This window comes from Orussus abietinus, unplaced genomic scaffold (assembly GCF_000612105.2).
Source record: "Orussus abietinus isolate OABI.00-Male unplaced genomic scaffold, Oabi_2.0 scaffold14, whole genome shotgun sequence".
Lineage (NCBI taxonomy): Eukaryota > Metazoa > Arthropoda > Insecta > Hymenoptera > Orussidae > Orussus > Orussus abietinus.
In genome coordinates, this window is record NW_019395994.1 from 555,597 (window position 1) to 568,856 (window position 13,260).

The 13,260-nt window shown below is 43.6% G+C and overlaps 1 protein-coding gene across 1 annotated transcript in view; it reads left to right on the forward strand.

The window, feature by feature from the left end:
• The window catches only part of LOC105698227 (alkaline phosphatase), a 56,645-nt gene that overhangs the window by 16,499 nt on the left and 26,886 nt on the right, over positions 1 to 13,260 (forward strand). The window contains exon 2 of the mRNA XM_012422282.1: positions 1,817 to 2,064. Within this exon, the coding sequence (XP_012277705.1) occupies positions 1,817 to 2,064 (248 nt within the window). The remainder of the gene's footprint in view (positions 1 to 1,816; positions 2,065 to 13,260) is intronic.

Sequence of the window (13,260 nt, forward strand, 5' to 3'; positions counted from 1 at the left end):
CACGTAGAACTTATAGAAAGGGAGGAGACAATCTAATGTATGGGTCACTCGAAGGAAATTAAAGTAAGGTATCTTCCATCTTTTAACTTTTCTGAAAGTTCTCACTGCGTAAGGTAAAATATATCGGAGTTATATTCATTCTATCCCCACTGAACAGCAAACCTAACAGTTACGTAACTAACAAATAATTAGCGTACTACGTAGTAGAGCGATAAAGAAACGCGAAGGAAAGTTGTTTTCGGCATTGGAGCTGAAATCCAGAGAATTTGAGAAGTCCAATTATTGAACATAGGTGATTGAATCTAATGTGTCATACGCAACAAACAAAGTACTCCGGTGATTATCCGCGAGCTCATCAAGGTCTGGTCGAGCTATTCGCTCGTCAGAACTTGGCCATTAGCGATCGACCAATTCATACATGTTTCCAGGCAGAGCGTACCACCATTGTGGTTCCAACTGGTCGTACACCAGTTTCGTGCCAATTGGTACCCTCCGACCTATTTTCAATTGAGCGTCATCGCGTTAAAGCCCTCGCTCGACTACCCCGAAGGTTCCAGCATCCCTGGGACGTCGGATCCTATAATCTTATCCTAAACCAGTGGATACGCTCTTCTCAGGGGGACCCCTAGACTCCTATCCGCGTCTCCCCTTAAAGTCAATGTACCGATTAGGTTAAGCCAATCTAATTTATTGGGTTAAGGCTGTGCGCTTATCCGCTCGGGATCTCAAACTCCGCGGTCTAACTTTCCACGGTCTCCCGACCTCTCCAGACCATCTTGCCAAAAATATATGTTATCTTCCATTATGCATCTTATATCGCAAGAGATGTAAAACGTTACCTTAGAAACCTCATCACGTTTTCTTCACTCTGTACAACAACCGTTTGTAATTATTTATACGTATAAATATCGCAAGAGATGTAAAACGTTACCTTAGAAACCTCATCACGTTTTCTTCACTCTGTACAACAACCGTTTGTAATTATTTATACGTATAGACATAGTTTTGGGGGCGATTATGGGAATCCTTTCTCCCGTGTAAGGGGGGATGCGTATTGTGCATTCTTGGTGGAAATCCCACGAAGTGCCTACTCGACAAATTCCGAGTTATGAACCCTTGATTTCTCGGGAATCGGGCTTCATACCCATCGACATTCTCCAATACTGCGTGTAATCACCCGTCGAGTACTATAATCCTTCGGAATTTCATCGAGATCGACGATCTAGATATTCTGAGTTCGCCTCGGAAATCGGAACGCGTCTTTCACGAGCGTAGAGATTTGATGACCTCTTGACTTCACCATTTTAGCTCTAACTACCTCTGTTCCCGCTCCAGTTCTTTTGTCCTTACGTGTGCAGAAGTCACAGTTCTGCCAATCTCATGAGCTTTCAACGACTTTCTACAAATCTGCACTTTTATGAAGAAGCCTGTATAATAAGTTGAGATGTAGAAAAACAACGCATACTTACGCAAATTGATTATGATAGATTATTATTAATTTTCATTGGCGTCCTCGTTTGTCAAATTTGTCTCTCCGACGTCGATCAAGTTCCTCGACGTGTTTCACTTCACCTTAAGAACGCACACCAGTTCAGCGATTTTGTAGGGTCTCACGGGGACAACGATTCCTGATGTATTTGGTGAACGCCGTTAATTGGTTAGGTTATCGATGCTAATGCCATCTAGCGGCGGGAGTCATCGTCCCCACTTTGGTGGTGAACACCGTTAATTGGTTAAGTTATCGATGCACGCTGATCGATGATCGAAAAGACGGCAGAACAAGATCTCGTGGTCTCACGGTGCGTTTCTTTGCCAGAGAGGCAGATCTGGTACGAGGCAGCGGCTCGCGCAATCGAGACGCGAGTCAGAGCGGCGGCCACTTCAAGCGGCACGGGGTCAACACCACCCTCGGGTATGGCGCGAGGCGTTGTTCTCTTCGTGGGCGACGGCATGGGGATGAGTACCCTCACGGCCGCCCGGATCCTCTCGGGACAGCGCCAAGGAAACGCCGGCGAAGAAGCGCGCCTCGCCTGGGACGACTTCCCTGCTGTTGCTCTCGCAAGGGTGAGTCGGACTTTTCTTTCGCCTGTTCTGATCCTTATCCGTTCGATAGTCCTTACATGGGTGCATGACTTATGGATAAATATCGAAAGCCGTTATTTCAGTTTCGCCTGATTTCGATTAAAAAATGCATTTTAGGTACGAAAAGAAATTCATAAATTTCGCCTATGACGTCTGGATATAACCCCTTAAACCGAGTAGGCGACGATTTTGCATACTTTGACCACGTTTCTTGCCTCCACGTAAATGCGGAAAAATTGCACCGCTTATGGTGACATTTTCTTTTTGTACCCTTAACTTCGTATCCCCGGATAAAACCGCCCGATTGGTTGGTCCGGCTATATTGCACATTATCGAATAATGCGAGGGAAAAAGGGTCGAGGATGAAGGAAGAGATGAGGTCGATTAGGTTCGATGAATCGATAGAATCGACCAGCGAGGAATATCGGGAGCGTGGAATTCGATATTAAGGGTGTGCTCTCGCCAGGCTAGGATAGCAAAGCAAGATACATTGAGTTTCTCGATTTTTATCCTCCTTTCCACCATCGATCGTTCCCGGAGGATCCTCCTAGATTCGTCTTGAGAGAGGCTCCGAAAGAGAAAAGTGAAAAACCCGCCGATCCTCCAGCACTCTCGAGTGAATCTCGAAGATCGATTCCGAACCTGAAACTCGATGGCGAATCCTGGACATTATTGCTTTTGGAAACGGAATGGGAGCGGAAGAACGGAGGATAAGTGATTCTTTTTTTTTTTTTTTTCTTAATTGAGGATCGCAGCAGATATGGTACAACGGACGGACGGACGACGTCGGGGATTTCGATGAGATAATTTATCCGATTGACTATGAAATTAATCCTGCTTTCACAGAGATTTAGATGGATTTCCTCTACGTCCTTCTTCTAATTAAGATCAGCCCTTCGCAGTTGGCCGTAAAGGCAAAAATCCAGCGGATGTCTTTTCGAGTATCTGAAACCGTTTTACGTACCGCGAGTAGGTGGTGGTATAATGGGCGGATAATATGGAATATTCAAGGGGGAGTATTTATTCGTTTAGCGATTGTTTCACCTTTATGCAGATTTGTGTAAATTTTTATCATATATATTTCCTAGAGCTCAAGCAGAAACGAGAAATGCAACCGCCAAATGGCAGCTTAATAACGCCATTCATTTAGCCAGATGCGAATGAAAAACCACGAATCTAAACGGTACTGGATAGAAAATAATTGTATTTGTGCGGACGTAGCTACATAAGATATTTTATATAATAATGATCATATGAAATCATATGAACAACTCTTCGGTGTAAGTAATTTCATGCTGCGCTCAGCGATTTCACGGCAGAAACGGCGCCACTAGTTCTGCCTGCCTTTTTTCCAATTCTGTTAGAAGAATCCTTAATGGACCTATTCCCGATAGTGCACCGTTATTTATTGTTGTTTTCGCGGAAAAATCCAAAGAAACAGCCGGGAAATTTGGAAAAATATGGCGACTCCGAGCACCGACACGCTCGAGAAGTGTATTTCGAGATTCGCTCGAGCGATGTGTCACGAGGATGACGATTTATCGCTGTGTCCAGGAGACGCGCGACGTTTATCAGGATAATAATTAATTTGCTCGAGTTTGGCACTTATGAATAATGTATACTGGGTGCGACGGGAAAGTAACATCGATCATAAGGAGTGCTTGCAGGGGGTCCTCCCTGCGTGCACACCACGTATAAAGTATCAACTGCTCGTTGATAGTCTCTTCATAGAGTGTCAATAACACTCCAATATTTATCTCCATTTACAAAAAACCATATCGATCGAAGGTTAGTTTGCTGACGGGTCAAACAAGATTGCGCTTCCGTTTCGAGCTTTTGATAGTCTTTCGAAAGTTGTTGAAAGTTAGAAGCGTAAAAAGTTTCCCGTTCGCCAAGGGATTACTCCTTTCCGTAAACAAGTCACCTTCATAGGGTGGGAAGAGTGACATCAAACGACAAAAAAGGCGAGATGAATTTTAACGTTTTTAATAATTATGCATTGAGCTTCGTTCAAGTTTTCAGACACACAACCTACGGTAAACAAGTTATACAATGCAATTATAATTCAATGCGTTGAAAATTGCTGGCTCAAAATGCATTACGCAGATATATTTAAAAATAAGAATATGACAGCTGGAGTTTGCCATTTAGTCCAATACCCAATATAATTCCACACAACTGTTATTTTGAAAACGAACTGTTTAACTTCACCTTAAAACACGTTCGCGAAGATTATTCACTATATCCAACATGTTCACGAAACATTAAGACATGTATTCACATTATGTCCTGCCCGAGAAAAAAAAACGTTGTTACACGAAATAACAGATATAACGTAAATAATTCTCTCTGTGCGCTCAAATAGGAAGTACTGCCAAAGTAATCCGGAGAGAATTTGACTACGGTCGGTAAATTTTCGAAATGTAGCCGAAGAAAATCTAATTACCGTAATATTGGAACAACAAAGAGAAAAGGGGAAAATAACAAGAGGATGTAACGAAGCATAATAGACCTGAGCGACGTGAAATCGAATCCAGTCCAGGGACAAAATCGATGAAACGAAGCCCCGAAAAGATGCAATTGAAATCGATTGCCGACCGGCGGTATTGCGAATAATCGATACGGAGGTAGGATTCATATTTGGCGGTGGCACGAATACCGAAATGGCGTGCATAAAAAAAAAACGAATATCTGTTGTTGGACCCTCGACGACCGACGATTTTATCCAGGAATTTACAAGTCGCGCTCTCGCGTAATTAGCAAGTTATCGTTTCGTAACTGCGCTCAATAGTGATCGGGACAAATATTGAATTTTCCCTCGGCTCCATACATCCGGACTTTTTGGACCCAGTAACCCGTTTCGCAGATTTCGGGTCGTTTCGTGTATGTCCCTAATTTTTGGAAACTGCCGGTCACCGCGTCGTGTCGCCAATTACCTGTATGATACCATGCCCGATAAAAATCCGCATGCATAATGCCGAGCCTGACTGGGTTTCGAAATGTCTCGTTTCCGCTTTCGATGGTACCTGCAAATCACTGAAATTGAGTAGCAGCAAGCGATACAGAGAAATCCTGAACTCCGGGGAAATGAAGCTGACAATAGGAATTTTGGCTTTAAAGTCGTGTTACTGGCTGATTAATTTCCCATATTAGACCGAGGAATTTACCTGTATGATACCATGCCCGATAAAAAACCGCATGCATAATGCCAAGCCTTGACTGGGTTTCCAAATGTCTCGTTTCCGCTTTCGATGGTACCTGCAAATCACTGAAATTGAGTTGCAGCATGCGATACAGAGAAATCCTGAACTCCGGGGAAATAAAGGTGACAATTTGAATTTTGCCTTTAAAATCGTGTTACTCGCTGGAAACATATCCAAGAACCAAAACAATCGGAGGCGGACGCCTGAAAAATATTCCTTGTAAATCGTGAAGTAACCCTTACTATGTTGCCTTGCAATAGAGTTACGATGACCACAATTGTAGTTTTCCTAAGCATTATTTTTTTCCGTGCACAAAGGACTGATTTAGGTAACAATCCAAGATTCACCAGCACCACGTCCCTGTCCGAGTATTTAACAGCGAATGAGTTTAACGAGGGTGTCCATCCCTTGTAATTTAATATCGTGTCAGTTCTTCCGGCAATTCGCATACATTACTCGACAAAGTCCATTATACAGACCAAGGCTTGGGCAGACGGTAGTCGTAAAATCGAATGGTGGTGGCACTGCTTTATATTCATGAATTCGTCACCTTGGCGGGTCTCCTTCGAAGTTTAAATCCTCTCGCGGGGGTAGACATTAAAATGATTACGAGCTCGAATAAGGTGGAATAATGAAAGTTGCACGCCGACCGGGTCCAAGCCGGAACGCGCAACGTTTCGCCTGGGGAACGATTTCCAGTCCTGCTTCCCAGCAAAAAGGCTGCTGGTGGAAGTGGAAAGCACTTCGGTGGGTCACTCGTGATATTTTCCCTCGACCTACGCGTTTTCTCCTCCGCAGGAACGAGTCGGTCTTTCCCCTAAATGACCCATTGCTTCGACGGTTTCGTGTCTGGCGACTCCGAAAGATCGGTGCTTGCTTCCTTTCCGCGACTTTGCTCCGTTTTTCGGATCTGCAGGACTCTTCCGACGATTCGCAAACCTTCCTTACGTATGAATGGAATTTGCCAGCTCTCCTCGGGGACGACGGATAGAGACGGTGTAATCGTATGGAACTGCCGTTGGAGACCTCGTTGACGTCCTATTTCCCAAATTGCGTCCTTACGCGATGCCAACTTATTTTCAACACTCGCGAAACCAATTTCCGCGGAATTCCTGACTCGAGGAGGAAGACTCGCGAACATTTTGCGGTATGATTTGTGAGAGCCCGTTTAAATGGAAACGGTGTCAAGATGTGGAAGAATGGGGTACTGCAAACGTTAAGGTGTGACAAATTACATAGTTTAGCCTTTCGAGTACTGTACGATCTGTCCACTCGACGAGCTTTCGGAGCTTCTTACAGGTTAAGGTGGAGTGAAACACGTCGAGAAATCAATTCAGGAATGTTCACTTTATGTTAATGCTCCTCTCGCGAAATACCAAGTACAGGTGGTCGATATAACTTTTTAATTCCACTCGCGTCGACAACATCCAAGCGATACAAATGTATCGGAAATGAGCTTCGGTGGGTTGCCCGAAAGATCGCCTTGTTTATAAAAATTGCTGGGATGGGCGATATCAGGCAGCAGTAAATAACGTTATCTTTTTCGAATGCAAATACTCTCGCAACCCTCTGGGAGCACGGGTCTCTATTCCGGGACAATGGATTATCCGCGGATTCCCGATGCGACCAATCAGGGCTTACCGACCCTCGACACTTGCCGTCTGTCAAACAATTGTTTTGACATGTGCCATACCCGGATCTCGTAACCCCTCGTTATTGTCAGGAATTATTCCGAAAGCAACATCCGCCTTGAAAAAAATATACGAGTTGTTTAATCAGTAGTGCTCGTTTGCGATAGTTATAGTGATATGACAGAGGTCAGTCAAAATTTGAAAGAAATCGGTACATCAAATTCGGAAAAACTTTCACAAACAATTTAACCTCTCAGATATATATGCTGACTCTTTCATATCACCTTAAAAAAAGGAACATCGCATTTATCGAAAGGTAGTTATTGCGTGAAATTGTATCTACCTCAACTTAATATGTACCTAGGTACAAAGTAAGACCAACACTGAAGGTATTACAGTGGCAATATTTCTCCGAGCTACGTAACGTCGTAAAGGATATTCTTCGCAAGGCTGAAGAAAAGCGAAAATCTCAACTCGTCAAGCGATCCGGAAAACAAATCTTATTACGTGACGAGGAGGTCCTGACGAACGACTACTCCAAAGCGAGACCTCGTAACAGTATTTCGCCTCTCGCCGACTTCTCAGTTGCAGCTGCAGCTGCAACTGCCGGGCGCAGATAGGGAGCGTAGTCACTTACTGCCCCCTGGCTTCTCTCAGGTCCACTGTCCACCTGGTGACCACTTCTCCACCTCTCGTACACTTCAGGAGATTCCTCTTGTTCGATTCGGCAGTCTCATACAATCGTTCGCCGCAATCCATGAGTACTCACGAAGCAAGTTGCATGCTATGCGAGGGCTTAAGGTGAAGTGAAACACGTCGAGGAACATGATCGACCTCTATAAAGAAGATTTTTCTAAATGCCTACATTGGCGACGTTCGTTTTTATATTGACAGCTGGGTCGAATTATATTGAGTATTGTACCAAATGGCATCCTCCACCTGTCGTTCTCGTACAATAAATATCAAGAAATCGAAGAAAAACTCCAGAAATGCTCTGGATTCGTGCTTTCTGGGGCCCTAATTGATTGCAAAAGGACCCCCTGCGCCATCTGTGATTTTCAGGTTAATTAAATTTTCACTCCGAGACCTCGTATTCCCATCGTTTTAGCATGGAAGCGCATACAACACTTTTTTTGCCTATATCCCGTTCAAATGCGAGTTTATCCATTACCAGAGTGTTCTAAATTGTCGTAAAATTGTCCTGACCCTTTCGTTTCTCATATCAGAGCCTTCGATAAAAAATGTTGTAGAAAAATCCAAACTTTGAATGTGTCGGGATAATTCTTAGATGATCATGAGTCTTGTGTCAAAGTTTCGGACAGTTCGGTCGAGTACCCTTAGAAAAAGTGTTGTATTCGAATCGACTGATTTGAGGGGGTTTCACTTCACCTTAAGCTCGATCAATCCATCCTATACGACCGATGTGATCGAGCTTCGCTCTCGTAACCGAGTGACGCACATCGCGCAAGCAACGCGGAAGCTAGAAAAGGTAAATGAAAACTTTAGGGACATTTTCATTAGGGCGGCACGCCTCGTTGGCGGGATACCACAAGGGACTTTAAAGACCGCGCATTGCGTCTCGGTTCTCGTTAACGCGAGAGCGGTGCGCCGCTGCAAATTGTTTCCCTGTTTTCCTCTTCGTGTTTTTTTCCCCGGTACTTTTCCCGTTCCTTTTTGCCTCAATTTTCAGCCCTCCCGTGGGAAGTGCCACCCTTTCCTGGAATTACCGCAAATCGGACCGCTGCGTGCACCGCGTTCCTCGGAAATCCTTTCCAAGCCATTCATTTCTCGGCCGTATCCCGAGATTCCCGGGGAAAGCTCTCCCGCGTTTGCAAACAAACGTTAACCTACCGAGAACAATATTTCCCGCCTGAATCTGGGCAAAAAGTCTGTTCGCCTGAATTAATTAGGTCTTTTGTAGCCGAGCCGCGGGTACGGCCTCGTGTATGCAGCGTTCCCTCTTCGGGCGTACGTGCAAAGCGCACTCGGCACAATACAATCTGAAAATTGCATTAATCATTTAGGGATAAGACTGGGAATTTGCAATTCGAACTAGCTCGACTATTCAATAGGATAAACGGGAGGGAATGGTCGGAGAATGCGAGAAATGTTAATGCTGGCCTAGGGAGAGCGAAAATGCCACGGTAAATATAGGGAAATATCGGACAATGTTTCTGGTTCTACGTCTAAGGCTCAGAAGTTTCCATCTTTGCAACTTTTACGTATTACGGAGCTTTTCGTAAAATTCGGGAATAATTCTTCAATTTTTCGTTCCGGTCTTTCCATCCATACGTGGAATAAGGAAAAGCTGAAAGATTCTTTCTCGAGAAATGCAAGATAATTTCGGGGAAGTCGTCCGCGTACAGTTGAAAAGTACCCGAACAACGTAAATGCATTTGGCATCACTCTCTGGTGCGTAATTGTTAGCGTCTGCGAACAATAGTTTCTTCGAAGCGGGACGAAAAATAACGATGACGGACCACATTTCGGAGCAGCAGTTTCTTAAATGTTCGACGTCCTTTTTTCCGACGGTGCGAAAAGCTAGGTGGAAAATGGCGGCAGTGCTAAAAGCCGTCGTCTATAGCGGTCATTGTTTTCTACCTCGTAAATCGTTGCTCGGCAATAAAGTGCAGAGTCGCACGAAATTCGAAATTTCCGCGATTCTCGTTCATCCTGCGAGTCGCTCGAATCGTCCAAATAGGGACGGACGGATATTTTCACCCGAGAACCCTCGAAATGCGAATTTCGACAATTGGACTTGTCGCAGTCTTTTTTCTCGTCGAAAGAGGAACAAATCACTTATTGACGAGCAAAGAAAATCGGCTGAGACTTCACTTATAAACTTAACGATTGCTTTGGCAGTCGCAAACCGAAATGAACGTTTACCTTCTAAAACTTTTTCCGGTCCTTGCTAATTCATCAATTTTTAATCAAAAGGAACAGGTCTGTTCTGTATTCATTCGATTGCTTTGTATCCATTCCGTGGTAGCGAAATTGAAATGTATCCTCCTTCGGATTCGCAAAATCTGCATTACAAAGAATAGGATTGTTACGGACTTTTCAATATTCTTCCAGCTGCCAAGTAGATACCAACAAAGGTACTGTGATCGTTTCTGTATTGATGAGATTGATTGATAGGGGTAAAGATTATTTTAATTGATAGGGTAACGAACAGATTCTAATTCACTTTACATTCTCGTATAATTTCTGTTCCATTATAAGTTTCGTATCTATTATAATTCGATATCAATACCGGTTCAATTATTCCAATTACTCCGTTAATTCCTTTGCTCTTCGATTGAATTAACGTGCAATAGGGGTCGGTAATTCCGATCCTAATAAGCCTGCCATCGAGCTGAAATTGCGCCAAGATCTTGACTCACTTCAAACTAATGAGGAATAATTGAAGGGACTTTGCACCCTCATTTGAACGTTAACAAACGCGTTTTAAATGCAAGGGTGCCGAAGGATTCCAATTAACGAAACGAGGGGAGATAATAATTCCATTGCGGCAAGGGGCCGTATACCATGCATTCGCGATCGTGTCTAAAATTCGCAGTCAGTGCCCAACGAGCATTCCCTGTAGTCTTACTGCGCACCAGAGCAATTACAGCTGGACGTTCTCGGTCATTGTTCCTCACTAACACATTCCCGAGGAGGTCCCTAGTCTCCTGGTGTGCAAATGTACGAACACGCCCATTTCAAATCGAGCTATGTAACTGGGAATCGATGGAAGTCCGCGACCGTCTGCGACCCATGTTGCCCCCAGGATGCATTTTGGATGCATCTGCGTACAGCCTAATCCCTCAAAGGCGAAGTAAGTTCACATCGGCAGAACCTCACGCACAGTGAATCACAGTGCCGATCCAGCGGCTAAAAGCTCATCTTCGACCTAGTGTCTTTTCTTCATGCCAATATGTAGGATGCGCCTTATGTGAGACTTACTTTATAGTCAATGAGACAAAGATTAGCAGTTCCATAGAACGTACCTGGGAATCAATGATTGTCCGCGACCCACGTTGCCCCCAGGATACTTGCGGAATGCATTTTGGATGCATCTGCGTACAGCCTAATCCCTCAAAGGCGAAGTAAGTTCACATCGGCAGAACCTCACGCACAGTGAATCACAGTGTCGATCCAGCGGCTAAAAGCTCATCTTCGACGTAATGTCTTTTTTCATGCAAATATGCCACCTTCCTCAGCTTAAAAAAAAAGAATATTGAGTAACCGTTAGGTTTAATGTTCAGTACGAATCTACTTATGAGCCGGCATGGTCATTAACTATTAATCAGTTTAACGGGACCGACATAAAATGCCGTAAGTTAGGGCTGGTCGATGGCCGCAACGACGTCCTCGTAATCTTAGGTTGGCGAACTGCGGATTAGCCGTGGTCGTTCCAATTACGGGTGTAGCCGTCGTCGTTATTTCCGCGTCGGACCAGGTCGGTCCCTCCCGTTCACGTAATCCGCTCACATGCCTACCTGTACCTACGTATGTATCCGCTAATCGCATCTCGAAACGAAATCGAGGAAACGCTTCGTTACCGGAGTAACGACCACGGCATTTCGGATGGAACCATAAAACCACCGGTCCAGCAACGCCGAGCTCGTTTGCCAGGAATTCACTGGACACGCCGCTCTTTATTACGAATGCGCTTTCCTAGCTCGACGATCAGCCATTTCGTGACACGAGGGCTATTTTCTACATTGTGTACGAATTAGTGGTTAAGGTGATACGTCAGAGTCAGTCTATATGTATCTGAGAAGTCAAATCGTTGGCGAAAGTATACTCCGAATTGGATGTACCGATTTGTTTCGAATCCTACCACGTGAATATGGAGGCCCTAAAGTAGGTCCTAAAACTCGTGAAATTTCATTTTTCATAAAAAATGTACTTATTTATCATGGGCTAAAACCAAATTGCGTGGTCCGGGCAAGTTTTCGACGATTCATGCTTCTTGGAGGCTTTGAATCGAAAATGACGAGTTTCAGGACCTAACAGACCTTTGGATCTGGTCTAGGCTGTTAAAACATATTTATAAAAAATTCAAATTTTGAAAATCAGGATAATTCCTAGGTTCTCACGAGTCATGTGTCGAGGTTTCAGACGGTTTGATCCAATTCCTTTAAAAAAAGTGTCTTTTGAATCGACCGATTCGAGTGGAGTTTCACTTCGCCTTAAAAAGTACCAAACGTGTCGCGAGCAAACTTTTTCCTTCTGATTTTAAGGAAGAGCACCCAGAGTTATAAATCTTTCGCATTGCTATGCCGGCAATAAATTTCTCTCGATGCGAAGGTTGCATTTCCGCGACACTCGAAGCTAGCCGCGAGATGCAGCTGCATCGTTATTTCGATGCACTGCATGTGCAAGCTTATCGAGAGAATCTATCCGGCCTTCGGCTTGACGATTTTCGCTTTGATACTGATATCGCGACAAAATGTCACCGACACATGCATCAGCAATATAATTATTATTCAAACCGGTGCTGATAATAGAAGATGCAATGCATCCCTAGTACACTGTTAAAGAAATTCAAGAAATTCATGCACTTTTAATATTCAAGGTTGCAGCAAAATTATAAATTTGACATCTTAATAGCGAATTAATATACATTTATTATAAAATTCTAAGTAAATTTACAATTTCATGACACCGTGTTGTAATTTTGTGAAATTGCGGAGAAAAATCATAAATTCGATATTCGAGTCATTTAATACTAGGGATGTTTCCAGTAAATGTATTTAACGTAATGTTGGTAATAATTATCCACGCACGCTATTATTTCAACGGCAGTGTTTTTTCCTATTCTGCAATAATTGTACACATTCAAACTTTAACTACTATGTAATTTTGCCTGGTATGTTTTGTAAGCACTTGGGGACATTATTGTAAGCGTACATTGTCATGGGGTTGCATTATTACCCTGTCTGACTGCTGGTATGTTTATTAATACTCCATTTTGAATTATTGTACGGTGACAGCAGTCATTTGCAATACGTTCTAGGCAAATATGGGTTCCTAGTCAAACCGGAGAAGGTGGTTTACAGTGCAATTGAAATGTTATTTCACTGCATCGAGTGTGTAACGGTTTATGTTGCGAGAATTTCACGGGCCTTTGCTTTAGCGGTTTAAGCCAATATCGCGTTGACGTCATCGTTACCTCTAAACGTCACTAACATTCGTGAATTACCGGAACAGCATTTTTAGCCCTGTGTCGATATTGCTTCGCGAAGAGTATTCGGCGAAGCAAGGTGCTTAATAAAATTTATTATTACATTTATCATTAATAAAATTTATTATACAATATTATTCTTCTGCGTGTGGTCATCCAACTGACCACGAGA